This window comes from Solanum verrucosum, unplaced genomic scaffold (genome assembly GCF_900185275.1).
Source record: "Solanum verrucosum unplaced genomic scaffold, falcon-dt-bn FXZP01000008.1, whole genome shotgun sequence".
Classification (NCBI taxonomy): Eukaryota; Viridiplantae; Streptophyta; class Magnoliopsida; order Solanales; family Solanaceae; genus Solanum; species Solanum verrucosum.
This window is the reverse complement of record NW_026020195.1, coordinates 820,005-839,970: the sequence shown is the minus strand read 5'-3', so window position 1 is coordinate 839,970 and position 19,966 is coordinate 820,005. Positions and strand designations below refer to the sequence as shown.

General features: G+C 31.8%; 3 protein-coding genes across 3 annotated transcripts; 1 reads left to right on the top strand and 2 right to left on the bottom strand.

Annotated features, from left to right (window-relative positions):
• The first annotated feature begins 1,177 nt into the window (after positions 1 to 1,177).
• LOC125829722 (lysine-rich arabinogalactan protein 19) lies at positions 1,178 to 2,298 on the top strand. The gene is made up of 2 exons (XM_049508913.1): positions 1,178 to 1,864; positions 1,984 to 2,298. The coding sequence occupies exons 1-2, from the start codon at positions 1,205 to 1,207 to the stop codon at positions 2,074 to 2,076; spliced, it is 753 nt and encodes a 250-aa protein (XP_049364870.1). The 5' UTR covers positions 1,178 to 1,204; the 3' UTR covers positions 2,077 to 2,298.
• LOC125829723 (uncharacterized protein C24H6.02c) lies at positions 2,226 to 6,179 on the bottom strand. Its single transcript, XM_049508914.1, has 4 exons — positions 5,985 to 6,179; positions 4,519 to 4,654; positions 3,151 to 3,279; positions 2,226 to 2,436 (listed from the first exon to the last, which is right to left on the bottom strand). The coding sequence occupies exons 1-4, from the start codon at positions 6,143 to 6,145 to the stop codon at positions 2,329 to 2,331; spliced, it is 534 nt and encodes a 177-aa protein (XP_049364871.1). The 5' UTR covers positions 6,146 to 6,179; the 3' UTR covers positions 2,226 to 2,328.
• Positions 6,180 to 6,624: 445 nt separating this feature from the next.
• Positions 6,625 to 11,779, bottom strand: LOC125829724 (phosphate transporter PHO1 homolog 1). Its single transcript, XM_049508915.1, has 13 exons — positions 11,556 to 11,779; positions 11,166 to 11,472; positions 10,100 to 10,493; positions 9,968 to 10,016; positions 9,805 to 9,876; positions 9,447 to 9,576; positions 8,661 to 8,781; positions 8,306 to 8,555; positions 8,064 to 8,213; positions 7,525 to 7,677; positions 7,158 to 7,436; positions 6,882 to 7,018; positions 6,625 to 6,784 (listed from the first exon to the last, which is right to left on the bottom strand). The coding sequence occupies exons 1-13, from the start codon at positions 11,775 to 11,777 to the stop codon at positions 6,694 to 6,696; spliced, it is 2,355 nt and encodes a 784-aa protein (XP_049364872.1). The 5' UTR covers positions 11,778 to 11,779; the 3' UTR covers positions 6,625 to 6,693.
• Between the last annotated feature and the right edge of the window lie 8,187 nt (positions 11,780 to 19,966).

Sequence of the window (19,966 nt, the reverse complement as noted above, 5' to 3'; positions counted from 1 at the left end):
CCTCACCTACCAAGTTACTAATAAATGATTATCAATTGTGTTTTGAAATGAAAGTCTTATGGCTTATTTTTATTGATTAATTTCAAATCCTTGTGATAATCTGAAAAGGTTCATTGAAAGAGCTAGCTTAATAGTTTTGAAATTGCCACATTTATAGTTGAATGACATGAAAGAAAGACAGCAACCTGTTTGGCAGATTATTATTTTTGGATTGGGACTAGGTACCAAGGCATAGCTTAAGTGTCAAATCAAAATCAAGAAAGTTTGGTGATATTAGTTAACCTTAACTCTAGTACCATAATACCCCCACCCCCTAAAAAAATATAATAAAATTGTATTTTCATTTGTTTACTTAGTTTCAATTTGCCATGTGTATTAACACCACAGATTAATAAATGATTAACAATAATTCTGGTAAAATAAGCATTATTAAAATATCTAACCACTTTGCCTTTGCTGCATTGCCAAGTAATAAACATGCCATAGATCATTTCCCCCACAAAAAAAGAATACAAAATTGATCACCATTATGACATTTGGTATTATCATACTTTCCTTTGCTTTTCCTGGAAGAATAAAATTTGCTAAAAAAAGGGAAGAAAATTTCTACTACTCAACTTCTTGTACTGTATTTTTTTGTTTATTTTTTACGGAGTAAGATTACAGGGTGGAAGTTCAAATAGTCAATCAACTAAGCTACAGATTCTTGTACTGTGTTTCTTTGCAATGAAGTAAATCTCACTAGAATGAACTCGAAAACAACCCCCCTCTATCTCTCTATGAGATAAAGATAAGGTTTGTGTACGCTCCACCCTCCCCATACCCCTACCTGTGGGATTACACCGGATATATTGTTATTGTTGACTTAAATGAACTACGAGAAGATCCCAAGTTTATTTACTACATAAATTGGATCATTTATAACAATGTAGAGATTGAAAATAATAGGCTAACTAAAAAAATGACCTACAATGGTCTTTTTGATGCTTGAGATGGTAGTTGATAGCAATTGATGACCAATACTATATTTTCTATGGATTATAAATCTTGTGATGAAGAAACATAAAGGACATTAAGCACAATATTTTGGTGCCAATTTTGACAAATGATTAGACATGCTGTAGCATTCACATAAAACTAAGTTACCCTAGAAACATTTCTACCAAACTCTTTTTCTTATTTAGAAGTTAAAATAGTATTGTTGATGTATATAAGTAGAGAGCTCTTGACAATCAAAATCCTGCACAAAATGGCTTCTTCTAAGTTGGTTTACCTTTCAAGTTTTTGCATTTGGCTTGTGATGGCTAATGCACAAGCACCAGCTGCATCACCATCTACACCAACCACAACGCCTCCACCTACTACCACCCCCGTTGCAGCAGCACCCCCGCCTTCCACTACGCCTGTTGCACCATCACAGCCACCAGCAACTTCAGCACCACCTCCAATAGTACCTCCGCCTAAAGTTGCCCCCATCTCTGCTCCAACAACCCCACCACCAATTCCACCCGTCTCAAGTCCATCACAACCACCACCCGCTCCAGTTGCTTCTCCACCTCAGATAGCTCCAGCACAAACGCCACCATCACCAGCACCTGTACCACCACCAGTCTCTCCACCTAAGGCGTCACCAGTATCAGCACCGACACCAGTCACTCCTCCACCAGCTGTGGTATCACCAGTAGCAGCACCAGAGTTAGCACCAGCACCAGCACCAGCTCATGGCAAGCACAAAAGAAAGAAGCACAAGCATAAGCACCATCACGCGCCAGCACCTGCACCAACTGTGCCAAGCCCGCCAGCACCACCAACCGTCCAAGATTCTGTGGATGTGACACCAGCGCCATCCCCTACTCTGAATTTGGTAACGTTTCCATTGTTTTTGCCCATCTGGTAACTGTAATTTTTCGAAAATAACGTAGTACATAGACAGGAACAGCTCTAATATGATAAAATCACTTACTCTCTCTCGCTTGAATGCAGAATGGAGCAACCTTTTTACTGCAAGGAAGCGCATCTAGAATGTGGACGAATGCTGGTTTGGCGATGACTATTCTTTTGGCCATCATAATCTGAGATTCCCACAGATATTACACGAAAAGCTATATGTTTCATTACCAGAAAGATTTTTTTTGAAATGAGATGGGAACTATTTATGTGTTTAGAGGAAAAATAATGTGGAATATGATTGTCATTGTTGTTATCTCATTGATATTCTTTTCATCCAGACATTAACATTGAATGTAATTGATTTTCTTTCACCTACAAAATTGCACTGTCAATACTATTACTCTCTTGCTAGAGCCTAAAGGTAAACATAAGCTTCAATCAATCTTGATCAGCATCTGGATCCATACTAATTTCGTCCTTGAAGTTGTACTCAACCACAAGTCCAAGATTGTCAACTAATTTGTGATACTGAGAGCAGCCTGAACACTGAAATGAGAATCTTCAGTTGACACTCTATACCCAGTCGATTTAAATATTCTATAATAATAAAGAAAATTTAAAGAAAACAGAGGCAAATAAGACAGCTATGTCACACCATTATTTGACGTAAATACCAAAGACTCAAAAGATGAAAAATTTTAATATTAGATTTCAGTAAGGTAATAGAAGTATTCATGCAAACAAGATGCCAAATATCTAATCCAGAACTATAGTTGTTAAACTCTGAATCATACATGTTAAGAATAGTCGATATTAGAATCCCTCATACTACTTACGAAAGTTCCAACAGTCCAAAGGGTTGGCTACCCCATTTATGAACAAAAGCGCAAGAGCAATTTTTTTTTTTGTACATGCATTAAGGTAGGGATAAAAGATCCCATATGTCCCCCACAATTGAATGGCTCAGATATGGCAACCACTACCAGAAAACTTATATGTTTAGCCAAATGTTTTTCGGAAAAATAGTTTAAATTGAGGAGAACATATGACAGCACCGTATAATACAAGTGCTACTAAGAAGATTACACATTAATACCTTCAATGGTTAAATCATCCATCTAACACTTCTAGCCTAAAATATCTTGGTGAACATATATAATTAAAAGAGATTATTTTGACTTTGCTATCTCATAAGAAATTAGTTTTGCTTGCAATTATCAAAGGCTTTAACAGCATGACCAGACGCTCAATTCTATGTACCTGTATAAACACAGTCCCTCTTTCATATGCTAATCTGTTTATCAGTCTTTGAGATCGAGCACCACAAGCATTACATGTGAATGTTGCTAACAGACTTCTTCTTGGTAATTTCATGTCAAATACTGCTTCCTGCAAGAAGGTACCCGCTCATTAAGAATACACAAAGAAAATGTTAAAAGAAACAAAAGAAATCCAAAAAGGGAACTGAACTAGGACAATTGAAAAGCTAATAAACACATCAATACCAATGGTAAGAGGTAAAGAAGAAACAAAAAGAAAGAGAAAATAATAGAAACAGAAAAGATTTCTTCTATGATGTAAGAGAGATTAAGAAGGAAATCTGAGAGGAAAATGTCAATAGGGACCAATTAATGAAGGTGAGTATTCCTTCCTTATGTTACTATCTATTGTTTCTTGTAATTCCATTACAAAACCTCACTGGATATGTTGTACTTCCCTACGTAAGTGGGAGACTACACTCTTTCTACCTCTATAGAATTCCTTTCATACCTATACAATTCTAGTACTCTATAATAAGGCATGAAGCCTCCATTCAATCTCTATTTCTTTTTTTATTTTGCTTTTCTTGCGCAGGTATTTGTTTTCCTCCCATTATGTTGTCCAACTTTCATTTTTCATCTTCCTTATGTTTTGGGTATTGTTTAGTGCTCCTTTTACATGCAAGTTGAACTGTCTGAGTTCTTACTCTATTTCCACATTCTGTTGCGAGAGCACAAGGGAATTATGGTAGAATACTAGAATAAGCAATTCATTATTGTTTATGGCTTCTTTCCTCAGGAGAAGGAAGCTAAAGGAGATTTTGTAGTCATTCTCTTGGCCCAAAAAATGATACTTGAGTGGCCAAAGGGCAAGTAGAAATTCTTTTTCCATGTAACTGCAAATTAGAACATCTAATTCATTCTTCGTTAAATAAGGGGTGTACATGTCACTTCTTCCCATTGAAGTTAAGTTACTCTTTTCTGAATCTGAAGTAAAAAAAGGTACCGAGTCAAGGTGATAACTGAAAACCACCCATCAAGAGCCAATCTTTCCAGAAAAATCTAGTAAAGGAGGAGGGGAAAACTTACATTACAGAAAACTAGCCAACAGAGAGACAAAACTACTCTTTTGCAAAGTGCATAAACCAAGGTTAGCTTTAATCAGTTGAGATGCAGAGACAAAGATGTCTCAACTTCAAAACCCATCAAAGTGTTTTTGTAACTAACTAATTGGTGCTCCACTACTAAGGTGTACCCAAGTGTCTAGACTCTAGAGGCTCACGGTGGCACTTCCCCCAGCTGGTGGTCTAGATATCCAAAATCGTTAGGCAAACACTCACAATGCATGCAAAGAACGGCAAAAAAGTACCTTTGAAGAATCACTTGAAGCAGATGAATTCACAGATTCTGGTTGTGTTTCAGAACTATCTTCCACTACACAAGAAATAATTGGAAGCCGGGACAAATGTTCTGATGCTCTCCTCTTCCCATAAATAGTACTTGACCTGTTACATAAAATAAAACATAAACATAGTTTTAACCAACACAATCCTCATGCACTCTACCTAGTATGAAAAAAACTACTACGCCTTAATCACAATATAATTGTGGTCAGCTATACATATCCTCATAGACACTTAGCTCCAATTGGACCTGTTTCATCCACATGACCCAGCTTAATTAGTTTTTACATAGTACTGCAGACAGGGCGGAGCTAGAGTGTAGGAAGCGGATTTGGCAGAACCCATTAGTTTTGGTTCAAACCCTGTATTTGTTCTAAGAAATTCATTTATTATGTACAAATTATTAATTTAGAACGCAATAACTCAAAAGGACTAAAATCCCGAACCCATAAGCTTCAAATACTACTATTACTACTACACTTGGGGTTGGCTATACAAATTATCTATATCATTCCATCCCATTAGGGCCTGTTCCATTCCACTCACAGTTTTACTGCGTTCTACATACTACAACCATATCAACTAATATGCCTCAATCTCAAACTAGTTGAGGTCGGATATATGAATCCTCTATATCCATTCTACTTTATGTGAACCCGTTTCTTCCACTACTCAACTCTACATAATAAAGTTCAATTTTTTGGGGATAACTAGTAAAGTTAAGATTTTTATACCAAACAACAAACAAGGGAATCAAAAAAGATAATACACTTCTATCTCAAAGTAGTTGAGATTGACTATATGAATCCTCTATATCCATTTTACTTAATGTGAACCCGTTTCTTCAACTACTCAACTCTTCCTTTTTCTTGATAATCCTGGTGTTCGAGCCAGATTGCACTCACCTCAACTAATTCCATTGTCACCTCCCACCAACAACATGCACCAGGTTACTCTTAACTTCCACTACTGAACTCTACATATTAAAGTTCAGTTTTTTTTAGATAACTAGTAAAGTTAAGATTTTTATACCAAACAACAAACTGGGGAAATAAAAAAAGATGATAATCCTCTATCTCAAACTAGTTGAGGTCGACTATATGAATCCTTTATATCCATTCCACTCAATGTGAACCCGTTTCTTCCACCACTCAACTCTTTTTTTTTTCATGATAACCATGGGATTGCGCTTACCTCGACTAATTCCATCGGATACCTGCCACCTCCCACCAACAACAGGTATCAGGTAACTATCACTTTAACTACTCATCAACTCTACATATTAAAGTTCAGTTTTTTTAAAAGATAAACCAGTAAAGCTAAGATCTTTCTACCAAACTTCAAACTGGGGCATAAAAAAAGAACCAAAAAGACAAACCCCATGAAATAAAAGAATGAAATTAGGAAAAAAACATGATGAATAGAAGCTCACCTTGTGGATTTGATACAGAAATGATAGGAATTAGGTCTGGAGGAAGAAGGGAACTGAAGAGAACAAATGGGCACATGGGTTTTGGTGCTGCTAACAGATAAAGAACTACAAGAATTGAAATTATGGAAGATTTTGCTGTTTCCTGTTATGGATATAGCCATTGAAAGAAGAATCAAGAACAGAGAAAGCTGAAGCTGCGGCTTAATTGGAATTATGTGTAACTTTATATATATATATATATATATATATATATGTTTTTTTATTTTTTTTATTTTTTTTTCAAGAATTGAGAAAAGGAATTTAAAGGAAAAATAGATTTTATTTTGATTTTTTTCATTTCATCTCTTAAATACCATCCTCTTTACAAAATAAAAATATATTTGAATTTTCATGTATATGAATTGAAAAAAAACAAACTAATTTCTACTTGGATACGAAACTATCATTTTTATGTTGCTGTGTTACAGTGCGCGATAAGATAATTCCAGATTGACGCAAAAAAGAGAACGTCATTTTCATTCACATTAGAAGAATTTATATATTTTACAAGTGTGATTATTTCCTAGATAGAAATAGCACATATTACACAGGCCAACCAAAATATCAAAAAAAAAAAAGAAAAAAAAAAGAGAGAGGGAATAGAGAACAATTTGACAATTTATCAACTTGTTCAATATGATAACATTTTTTTGTTGCAAATTGGAATAATTCAATCTTGTTCATCTACTTCATGAAAAGGAAGTGGCACTGTCTTAACAGCTCTAAATTTCCCTGCATTATTTAGATGCTCATTCTCCAACCTGTTAAACAATTGAAAACAATGTCCATATTAGAAAAAAAAAACACGATTTTAACTTATATACACTGACAGTATAAATCGAGAAATCCAAAAATCACCTGTAATAGTTCCAATGTCCTCTTCTAATGACTTCAAGGGCTGCTAAAAATAGCCCTGTTACCCTGTAGTCTACAGTTCCAAAATTGTAATGAAGTACTGTTTGTAACCATGCTAGTCTCAGTACAAGGTTCAATCCCTACAACAACATACACATTTCAAAAAACGACAACTAGTATACGTCTAATCCTCCAAAAGTAGTGCATTTTTTGAGGATTTGACACAGGTACGACAACATTTTAGTAAAGTCTAAGCAACATAGTATTAGGAGTTAGTACCATGGAGAAGTAGTAGATAAATTTTCGTCGTAGCATCAATTCATTCCTTAACCAAGGATTCTTGGAATGACATTGAAGCAAGCCCCAATCTTTAACAAAATCCCAGTATAATTGGTATACAGTTGCAACACTTGACATGACTATAACTAAACAAAGCCATCCCATATTCTTTTCTTTTTCAAATGCAACTTTTGCACCAGCAGCCAACATTGCAGACACATATTTTCCTAAGTTGACTAGGTGGCTTTTGTGTCCTTCATCGAACCATCTTCGTGCACACTGCAAAGATATCGTATTCGATTTAGTTTTTTCTATGAAAATCAGTTCAAAAGTTTAAATCTTGAAAAAGGGAAGTTGTTAAAAAAACCTGCATAGCTCTCCAGTAATATGGCAAGAAAGAAACTGCATAAGCAAGGTCTCTATAATATTTTGTCCTTATACAGTATCCATAATCTTGAGTTTTGTAACTTCCAGTTATGTAATAGCATGCTACATATTCAAGGTTTCTTAGCATTGGAACCTGTTTAGGTAACGGAAAACTAACATCAGAAAATGTTCGATATGTTAATAGTACTGAAAGAATGCTACTTAAACAGACATTCAAACTTGGCCTCAGCTTGCAAGTAAACACTCTTAACTTTGAGTATGCATATCTAGACATGCACCTCAACTCGTCCCCACTGTGTCAGTTGAACACTCCAACTTACAGAATGATCATCTAGACACCTCCAAAATTTACATGCCATGTAAGCATCGTGTGTCCCTGAGATGTAATGTGGACGAGTTGGAGTGTTTAGTTGACAGTGTGCACTCTCGAAGTTGGAGTGCTTACTTGTCAGTTGAGGTCAAATTTGAGCGTTTGTGTATGTATTATGCCTATTTAATGTACTGATGTTTCTTGCTAACCTGGCTACAAAGTTGATCAGCCATGAAGAAGTCTAACATGACAACCTTATACAAAGGTGAAAACATGATGTTCCTTATAACACGAATGAATCGATAACGGCTAGATTTGTATATGATGTTGAATGGGCACACCAGCAGCAAAATAAAGACCTGTTAAAAACAATTGTGATTATACTTATGCATATATTGAGTCGAAATAGCCAAAAAAAATTGATTTTTTTTGTTTATAGTAAGAAAATTACCAATAATAGGAGGGCAGGAATTGCTTGAATTTGATTATAGGAATACCCTTTTGCTACAAGTGTTAGATGAAGAAACAGGACTCCGATAACAGCAGTCATCGATGTAGTACATATAAGGAACACATCTCTGTACTTGAGTTCCTTAGTTTGAGCTAGCTCAAAGATGAAGCTATAGTTTACACGAGTCTTTCGCCACATAAATATGTTGCATCCATACAGAAAGAAGTGCAAGAACATTAAGCTGAACATGCTGCACAATCATCAGTGTACTTTCCATTAGATGTTTCGAAGAAATTCCTAAGACTTTACGAGTTAAATAGCATTTGAATTGTTTGAACCATAATCGAACGCTTGCCTGAGAACAGGATAGACAGTTTCCATGTAGATTGTATCAGATTTAGGTCTATACAGTCCTGTTATATGAGCCATGATCACATATCCAACTAAAAGTGCTATGAAACATCCTCCGAATAAACCTGTTTTCGAAAGCCAATCATGAAGCCAATCTCAGTCACTATTTAGAAGTTCAAATTAGATCAACATCATCTTGTTAATGTCAAATCTTGTTCCATTTTCCATTGTTCTTTCAACATTAGGCCAGTGTTACAAGTTTCATTTTGGCCTATGTTGCTCAGACTCTACACACATCCTGTCACACCAGTGTCAGATCCTCCAAAAATATGTAACTTTTGGAGGATTCGTCACACACCCTACAACATTTTTGAAGAGTCTGAGCAACATAGATTTTTGCGAACATGAGAGGTACAACAAACCTTAGAAAAACTAAACACTATTGTCTTTTGAACACTTAGAAAGTTCTTTAAAAGTTTGAACATTTTTTTGGTCAATTACATGATAATGACCTAAAATGGAGATTTCATTGTCCTCCACTGCTGAAAAAAAGTGGACCCTTAAGTCTACTTTTGCATCACATGGCCCTTTTTATGTTGATAGACTCTTTGTTTTTATTTGGCTATCCAATAAAAGAAGTGGTAACTCAAAAAAGAAGCCACTTATGTTATATTATATCTTGGATGTTTCCTTTTAGGTCCTTCCAATCTGTGTCGGAGACAATTTTCATCAAGAGGGTTCATCATTTACTGTATATGAATATACAGTGTGATTTTTCAATGAAACTCACCGATGAAAAAGGTAACAGCATGAGATTCTTTTTTCTGAGTTGGCTTTAAGTACTTCATAGCCTTCTTTTTATCATCTTCAGCAAAGTGTTTGATGAAAATCTCCTCAACATCATCAGCCAACTTCAAAGCCTATGTAACAAAAATGTATAATGTGTGAGACAACAATATCTTATCAAATACTATAAAGCTATAACTTTTGTAGAATTTCCCTCTTTAATATATGACCACTTAGTACTGTCTAAGAATAATCTTATGATGTTTCTTTGATGGGATATCTATTTGGAATTTAGTACCAAACAACACTAACACAAACAATGTCATGTTGCTACATTTTCATCTCCAAAAAGTTAAATTTACCTTGTCTGAGCTGTTGAAGTAAGAGCTCTCCACAACTCTTAGATAAATAGGAAGAACTTGTTTGTTTGTAACCTATGAAAAAAGGAAAAAACACATGAAAAAAGTTAACTTAAGACATAGTAAAAGTTAAGTATGGAGAGCTAGAAGAAAAAAAATTACTTACTTTGTCAAATTTCTTCAAGATCTTTACAAAAGCAAGCATGTTCAAGTTCCTATAAAGATTTCAACATGTTAAATTGTTTTGTAAAAAGAAAACTAATTGTTAATCGAACGAGTAGTTACTTGAGTAGCATACCGATAAGTTTTAAGGTATCCTAGTCCCTTGTAGAGTTCAATGAAGGCTCCTCTAATCATCTTCTCCGCGTGTTTTAGCTTTGTTCTATTGATGTGCAATTTTTTCTGTCCATTAGGACCACATTTCTTGGAGGATTGATTGATCATATCATCCCTAAACAAGTAAGTTATAGCTGAGAATGTTCGTGTTGGATTCGTTAGAGGAATGTGAATCTTTAAGCTTTTTCCCTGGTTATTGATCACTCGTTCAGATGAACTCTTCGATTTATTGTCTTCTGTATTGATGTTAGTTGGATTGCCTAGCTCACTTGATCTTGGAGAGTCTAGTATCACTTGATCTATTGAGTTCTCAATGTCCTGTTCTTGTTCTGTTCTGTCTTTGTTGGACTCTTCATCTATTGCCAAAAAACAAAAACAAAAAATGTTTTAGTTCAAACATTTTGCTTCATTACAATTCGTAAGCTAAGTCCTAGCCCTCCTTAATAAAAAGTCGGTAGAAAGTCTGTCTAGTGGTATAAATGCGCTTAAATAAACATTTTGCTTCAACTTGGAGGAATAACATATATATCATGAAATTGATTTCTAGATTCCTATGTCCTCTATACATATGATATATAAAATCAATCAATCATGTAACAACTTAGAAAGTATGAATAAATGCTAAGAATATTTCAATGCAAAGTAAAAAAATCTCAAGAAAAAGGAAAAAAAAAGTATTACTCCCTATATTCAATTATGAAAATGTAAATAAACTACCAAGGATTGCGATTAGATAAATAATATCCCACCATCCTTAACCAGAGGTATCAGTTCAAGTCCTGAGTATTGAAAAAATCCTAGCAGTGATCTGATTAGTCTTGCCCCAATGTGAGTTCCAAACCAAAAAAGATGTTCAAGACCCTTGGAAAATGTTGTCACACACGTGTCATATCTTTAAAACATGCATATTTTTGGAAGGATCCGACACACATGCAACGATATTTTTGAAGAATCTGAGCAACGTGGACGAAGTCACGGAGACTAAAAAAAACATGAAAACAGAGTGAAAACAGGGGAAGCTCTGTTACCACAAGAAATGGTGGCTGAGATTGACTCATCATCTTTGATATTTTGGCCTGAAGAAGTTCCTTTATCATATTGTTGTTTGATCAATGCATCTTTGAGCTCAATAAGAATCTCCATTTGCTTCTTCAAACACTCCCCTCTTTCGATAAACTCCTTCTCCTTAGTTCGAAAAAACTGGTTCACCTTGTTAAGTTGAAGGTCTAAAAGCGCGAAAAACTCAGCAGCAGATTCAGTATCAGCAAATTGCTCCAACAATTCAGTCTCATACAAATCTCCTTTACTCAAAGTTTGTCCAAGCTTCGTATGAACCTAAAATCGATCAAAATCCACGTTAAAATCAAGTTAACAACTTAAGAAACAGAACAAAAAAAGCACAAAGGTTGATCAAGTACTTGAATGATCCCATTTTCGCGACGTTGAGGTCCAAACAAAGGTAATTTCCTAAGAGAGGTATAAATGTTACGCGAAAAAGAGCTCTTTTTGTTTGCGTTATTAACATTATTGTTAAGAAGATGAATTTTCTTGAGGTCTTTTTTCAATTGCCAATAATCAACAAAAGCTTCTTTCCATTCAGGAACTAATTGTCCTTCAAATTGTTTAGAAAATTTCACCATATTTTTTTGCAAAGAAAATGGCAAAAAATGCAAGTGAAGTGTGTTTGGAATGAAGGAAAATATTGAAATATTTAAGGAGAGGGAAAAGGGAATTTAATTATTATTATTTTTGAATGGTACAAGATTCTAAATAGCACAATTCAAATAATATCCAATGGTTATACTATGCTTATTCCACTTGTGATAATACATTTTATATTAGTGATTTTACATTTTATACTATAATGTAAAAACAAACAAACATGGTACTAACTTTACTTCCCTTTATATCTTCTTTTCTTTAGTAAAATTTCAGTTTTTTTGTTTTACAACTTTTCATAACGTTTAAAGTACATCACGTAATTCACACTTAACTAGTCACGAAGAAATCAAATGAGTGTTATCGGATGTGGTGTGATGGATGTGATCCCTTCACTCTTAATTAGAGGTCTCGACTTGGTTCGACTCTCCTAATAACATAGTGTTTTCCTTTTTTTATCAGATCAGTGAATTTCGAATATCAGATGGTTAGATGAAAAAAAGAGAAAGAGAGATCCAATAAGTGGTGGACAAACTTTGAATTACAATTTTTTTTAATTCAAAAGTTTGTTGTTAGTTACTTATCCTTAACCAGAGGTCTCGAGTTCAAGTCCACCTGGGTATGGAGTCGCCTTTGTTAGCAAGCGCTTTAACCCTCAATGTGGAACTTTCCGACGTGAATCTAGATTTAATCAGATTCCAATATAGATACCGAACACCAGGTAAGAAGAAAAAGAAGTTAAACTAGTCTATCACTAATCGTTATGCTTCTATAATACTAAATGTTCGATTGAATTGTTTTCGATAAAGGAAGGAAACTAGATTAAGATCATGAACATGAAGTTTATGTTAATTAATCTCAAGAGTTTCTTATTGAGTATGTTGTTTACTGGCCAAATAAAATTAACATAAACACATAGCTTAACTCTAATTAGACTAGACTGATTTCCACTTACATCTAAGATAATTAAAAAAAATACTTTATTTTTAGTAATGTTACCCTCTTTTCCCTACTTTAACTAACAAAAAAAATGTAAGATTTTGTTGTTTTGTATTAAAAGTTAGTGTAGGAATTCAATGTTTAGAACTTTTTAGGCCATTTTTTTCAAATAAGTGCTCATCAATTATTTTATTTTTTTGACATCCTCTTTATTGACCCTCTAATAATGGACCATCCAAATTTATTACTTACCAATGTTGGTTTCATTTGATGCAATTTGGACTAACACATCCCATATTGATACAACAATAATATATTCGATGTATTTCACAAATAGGGTCTAGGGAAGAATGCAAAATTTTAATTACTCGTATATTGTGTTGGCAAAGAGATCATTTTCGATAAATCCTCAGCCTAAATAATATGATAATTAGGGTAAAGGAAACAACAAATAATAATAAAATTAATAAAAAAAATAAGAAATTATGTAAATAATAATAATAATACTGCTAAAAGAACTAAACGATGTTTAATGGCCTACTAACTTTCTATCCAATAATTTGGTATATAAATTGGAAAAAGTTTCTTTTAAGTGAAATTTGCCAATGTAAGTAGGACTACTATTTTATCTTTATATACTTTAGACTAAAAAACCTAATTTTCTAAGGAAGAAAAAGTGACATATCGACTATTAATTTCTCACAAATGTTTGATAGGATTGCCCTAGATACATAAATACTGTGGAGAATTGTGAGTTCCATCGATTTTTTTAAAGAGATACAAAAATGTATCATTCATTTCTTACAATTTGAATTAATGCAACACATACTCTAAATATTTTTTTAACGAAGCAAGGACCTTTATATAATATATATACACTCAATGACTACTTTAAATTACTATTTACTTTGTTGCCTTTTTTGGGGGATATATTTATTTATTTAGACATGGAGTGATATGATATGCAAGTGTACGTCATTTCTAAAAAACGGAAAGAATTAGTTATAAATTTCTTATTTTTTGCAATATTATTCGTAGCTAATATAATATTTTTTTGATAATCTATAGTTAATCAATTTCTAAATAATATTAACGATGAATTTTTTAATTTAGCTATAAAATTTGTTTGTCCTATTTTTTGTTTTGAAAAATAAAAAAATCACACCACATATGTATTTAAGACTTTATATTACTAGTTATAAATAAATCTTTAATAGTTATTAAAAATATCAATTTAATTACAAGTTCTAACATATTAAGATTATTTTGTATTAAACATGAACTGCTTCTCTCTCTTTTTAAATAACTATAATTAATATAACTATTTAACTACATTTTAGGAAATGAAGATAATTTTTTTAAAAAATATTTAAAAAAAGAAAAGAATCCCCTAAATCTCTCTCCACTTTCTTCTCCAAAAGATCTTATCTATTTATGTTTTTTAATGCAATTTTGTCATTGTATCTTGAAATGAAGTTTTGATTATTATTTTTCTCATAAGCTTTTTTTAGGTTGTATTTCTTGGTTTGATTCTCAAGTCATATTTCTTTTTCTTTAATTTGTGTTTTGTTAGTTTTTCTTGTATAAAAGGGAAAAATGTCTGAAATATATTCGAACTTTGACCGAAATTGTTGTAATAATATCGAACTTTGAAAATGACCTTTTATCCCTGCACTATTTAATAGTGTATTTTAAAGGTATATATATGCCCACATGGACATCATAAATATTGCATTATTATAAATAGTAATGTGTCCACGTGAGCACATATATACCTTTAAAATACACTATTAAATAAAGCAGATGAGTAATAGGTCCTACTCAAAATTTGGGATTGTTACAACAATTTCGGTCAAAGTTCAAATGTATTTCAAACCCTTTTTCCTATATAAAATAATAAAGTGATAAAACCATTCTAAAGAGAAAGTTTTGGTTGATAAAAAAGATACTCTAACTATATTTAAGTAGTCTTATTTTAATAAGACTTTAGCCTTGATCCCTATGATTATTGTAGAAATTTTTGCAATCGATTTATATTTAACAATTAACAGCTTTAATCAAGCATATAATAAGTTATTTAATTAATTACAAGGACACATGTTGATATTTAAGAATAAAATCTTGTTGGATACAAGTATGCATGAGAATCAAATAAAACAACCATTATGCTGGAATTTTTACTATTATATATGCTCCTTCAGTTTATTTTTACTTGTTCAATTTTAAAAAATTAAGATATAATTTATTATTTTATATCTATTTTATCGTCATTATTAAGTAACAATTCATTATCAAAATTTAGATAATTATAATAATTGAAAATGATATAATATAATTATTGTTTTATTTATTAATTTTTAAAAGTGTGATAAATCAAACATGAACAAATAATATAAACGAATGGAGTATTTACCAAAAAGAAAGTACGTGATGTAATGGGACGTAGATTCCGACATAAAATATGTTAGGTAACTTATACTTATTTCATATGCCGGAGAGAATTATTAATTTTGTGTCGGTAGAAAATAACAAATATTCATGTAAATTGACTCGATTATCATTATTATAAAAAGAATATATAATAAGTTATGGAGACCAACAGAGACAAAATACGCTTTAGGTGATTAATTTCTTCCCCATCTAAATTTTGATGGAGAAGATTATCCAATTTCATATTGATCGAAGGTATATATATAGCATATATCTAGTAAAATAGTCAAAATACACAAACTTATTCAAATTTTAAGGTTATAGAAAAATGTAAATGGAGAATCATCAAAGACATATATATTTGATATGAGAAAAATATTTTTCAAATTTTTCATGATCGATTAGTCAAATTAATTGAAAACATTTTTCTCCCTACTAATAAACACACCCAAAAACACGTTATAAACGATCCATATTAATTTCTTTCCCTTCATAAAAGATTTATTTGTGTGGATGAAAAGTAGTACATTTTACTAAAATAGATTGTTTCGAATATCATGATTATTAAAAAATATATAAAAAGTTAAAGGAAAAAAAAAGTAGTGGTATAGTAATATTATATATCACATGCCACGAAATTCCCACCAAATTGTCAGCATGATATAATATGCTAAGTTACAACAAAAGAAAAATATTCCAGATCCGTAGCCGTGTTTTTGCTGTTTTAACCGATAACAACGTATAAAACGTTTGAACATAAAAAAATGTGAAATTAAAAAAAAAAAAATTAAAATTGTATCTGAACATGGTTATAATTTGGAAAAATATAAAAATAATTTAGGATTTTTCAAATTAAAGTTCAAAAAATTATAACGTAATAAAAATTATTCATGGTCAAACGGACGATTGTATCGATGTGGAAAATTGAAAGCTCCATCTCTCAGGTGGGCTGACTCAAAGATATGTTCTTGTTTATATTCCAATATAGTTTCCCCACATATAAGTAGTGACAGATGCACTAGTGGAGGGATAATTACACGTGGCGCTTACGTGTTCTTATTCACAAGTATCATTAGCTTATGTGGCGATTTAAGAATTTGTTTCGTCTGTTTCGATTTATGTGACATTTTAGATATTTGTACGATTATGAATCAAAATCATATTATACGATTGATTAGCTTATATGGAGTATAGGCTACTGTGGCTCTAGAGTTTGAGATAAATATGCAACGTCGAGTTATTTTTGTTCCCTCTACTTAGGATTTTTCAGATGTAACACATGTTAGAGTAGGTTGGAGTTTCATATTAGTTGGGTAATGAACTAATGGTCTGTTTATAACGACTTGAACACAATCCACCTTTATAAACTAATTTTTTGAGTTAAGTTAGGCTCATTTGGTCGTACTTTACATGGTATTAGATTCAGGTCAATCCATATTATTTGGGCTTCCGATCAGCACTTTACTTTGGCTCTAAACGTGAAGAAAAATGTTAGAGTGGATTCCACATCAATTAAGTAATGGATCGGTGGTCTGCTTATATATACAGACTTGGATAATCATTCTCTTTAACTATGAATTAGTTTTTGAAATTGAATTAAGCTCGAATGTCATGTTAAGTTATCATATCGACCCCTAAAAATATTGTGGAACAGATAAGATCTCTCCTTCCTAGCCCAAATGTGAACTAATTGGATAATCAACTTCAAATACTAGATGACAATTAAAAAATATTTAAAAAAAAAGTTGTCATGTTTAAATAAAGAATTAGTGCTGAAGAATAAGTACTATTCGAAAATACGTAGAAAATAATGGAATATTGGAATATCCCATTGGATGACTAGAAAGGAATATGATTTTATGTATATTTTATTAAGTGTTACACTTGATAAAATCTGAAAAAGAACCAAAATAATTGAGTTTGCATTATTAGCTACGGAGAATAAGCTTAATTATGGTCAAGAAATATCTAGCAGATAACACATTTTTTCTTAAAACAATCATATACAATGTGAAGTAAAAACTAGTCAGGCAAGTGAATTTTGAATACCAGATATATGTACACAACATCAAATCAAGTCATTTTTGTGATCTCTTGAGAGTTTAATTTGAGGTTGATATGTAAAAATTGAGTTTGCATTATTAGCTACGGAGAATAAGCTTAATTATGGTCAAGAAATATCTAGCAGATAACACATTTTTTCTTAAAACAGTCATATACAATGTGAAGTAAAAACTAGTCAGGCAAGTGAATTTTGAATACCAGATATATGTACACAACATCAAATCGAGTCATTTTCGTGATCTCTTGAGAGTTTAATTTGAGGTTGATATGTAAACAAGTATACAATATTGAACCAAGACACTTATAGTCAAGTTGTTGTTACAACTAGCAAGGGAACAAGTACTTAATTTGTTCCTCTCTATAAGTGAAAGAAAGAATAACTATTTCAATAAGTAGACACTTATAATGTGTAGAATAATATATATATATATATATATACCATTATTGGATATTTGAAAAGGAATAATATACTTCATGTTGTATTTGTAGTACAATCTAAGAAGGAAAAAATTAGTAGCTAAAATTTAATTTATCTGATGTTTCATACTTATATTGTGGTCTGACTAAATCAAAATTCACTTATTACTAGGTCCCGTTTCTAGAATGGCAGTCTCAACAATTTCATTTTTCCATTTAAAACTGAGATATCTGATTAATTAAAGACGGAAAAACTCCGAACCATTCTGCCACAAGTTCACGACCCATATTGATAAATATTGCTTATCTAATGTGGAATATTTGTATCTTGTAGGATTGTTGGACTTGAGTAGGAAAATAACTTAACTATTGAAACTTTTAAAATCATAAGTATTTTAAGCCAAACATCATATTCATGAAAATCTTTTATACATCATTTCATTCATGAAATTAACTATATGTTTACTAAATAATTATACTTATAGAAGGTTATAATTATTCCACCAAATTCTTAACCTTCTAGGTTTAAGAAGCAATTAGTTTTTTCTTTTTCAAGTTTTAAAAGGGACAGAAAATTCTCTTGACATTAAAGTCTACAGCCTAAATGAGCTAGGGACATACTTTATAGTAGGGAGAAAAAAAATTCAATTTTTTTCAGGGTGATTAATTAAAATAATTTAAAAAATATCTTACCACACGATTAAAGGACATTTTGGTACATTTGACATATCTTTAATTCAAGATCACAAAATTCAAAAGTCTTATTTACTTTCCAAAATGTCGCACTAAGTCAAAATAGGACAAATAAATTAAAACGGAGGGAGCGCTTTGGCCCCCAAATGGAGCCTTACGCGATTCAAATTTAAAATAGGTGGACTCCAATACGATCACCGAATACCAAAAATAAAAATAGATTATAACAACAATCTAGGACACAAAATTAAACATATGAAGAATTAATAACCAACTTTTTCTTTTTTTACTTATATATATCCATTTAGCACATGCAATATAGTTACACTTAATTCTCTCCAATTTTCAATGATGTGATTAATTTAGCACATCCATTAATCATATGATCGATTTCACTTTTAACTTCGAAAAACTATATGCACCAATTATTAAAATGGCCTCAAGATTTAACTCATCAAATCATGCCCAGAAAAACAACATGATTATTTATAACATTTAGTCGTGTTAAGAATATATTTAAGTAAATACACATATGTTCTTTTTAACTAATCATTAAATTTTTTTAATAAGATAATCATATGTGATATGCTTCAACAAATCGAAAAGGATAAAAGGATAGATTCATTATTTAACGAGTCTCGAATCTTACACCTTTAACCCTCAGAAATTTCTCTATTGTCAAAAAAATGATATGACGACGTAGAAAAATATATTGGCTGACGTTGAGGTTCCAAAATATTGTGACTTTATTAGTACAAAACAGTTCAATAAAATACTATTCTAAGTGAAGGGTTTATAATGAAGGAACATAGGCACGTGGTTGAATTATCATGTATAGTGTACGCTTGGTACGCGGATTAAATTAAATTGAGATTATAGTTTTGAGATTACAATCTTGACATTAATTTATTTCAATTTAAATGGAATAAGATGAAATATCTCATAATTAAGTCTGAGATAAAACTCATACTGCATTTGATTGACAATATAAATTTATATCGTTAATCAAATATCGTATAAGTTTATCTCAAACTTAATTCTGTTGTATCTCACTTCATCCCATGCATGTACCAAAATGTTATGACGGAAAGAGAAAATCAGAAAAAAAAACACACACTAAATTTAACGCGAAAACCCTTCAAATAGCTCCCATATAACAATAAGAGGATTACAAAAGTTCTCCAAAAAAAGGTTACGCAACAAATGCCAAACACGGAAAAATAATAACTACACGAATAAAAGTAAATTGCCAAAAATCACTTAAATTGAATGGAATAAGATGAAATATCACATGATTAAGTCTGAAATAAAATTTATACTACATTTAATTGACAATATAAATTTATCAACCGTCAATTAAATATAAATATAAATGTTATTCCAAACTTATTTTACAATATCTAACATTATTCCGCGTATCAAGCGACTCGTTAAAAAATTTAATCCAATGACAGACCAGTAGAATCATGGTCATGAGTTGGATTGCATTTCTAAATTTGGTGTTTATTGCTAGGCCCTCTTACGTACGTTTTCTATATATCTTGTCAAATAATTACCACGCATGTAAATTGTAATCATTGCATATCTCCTAGTTGAGATAAGTTTATACCTATAGGATTTATAACCT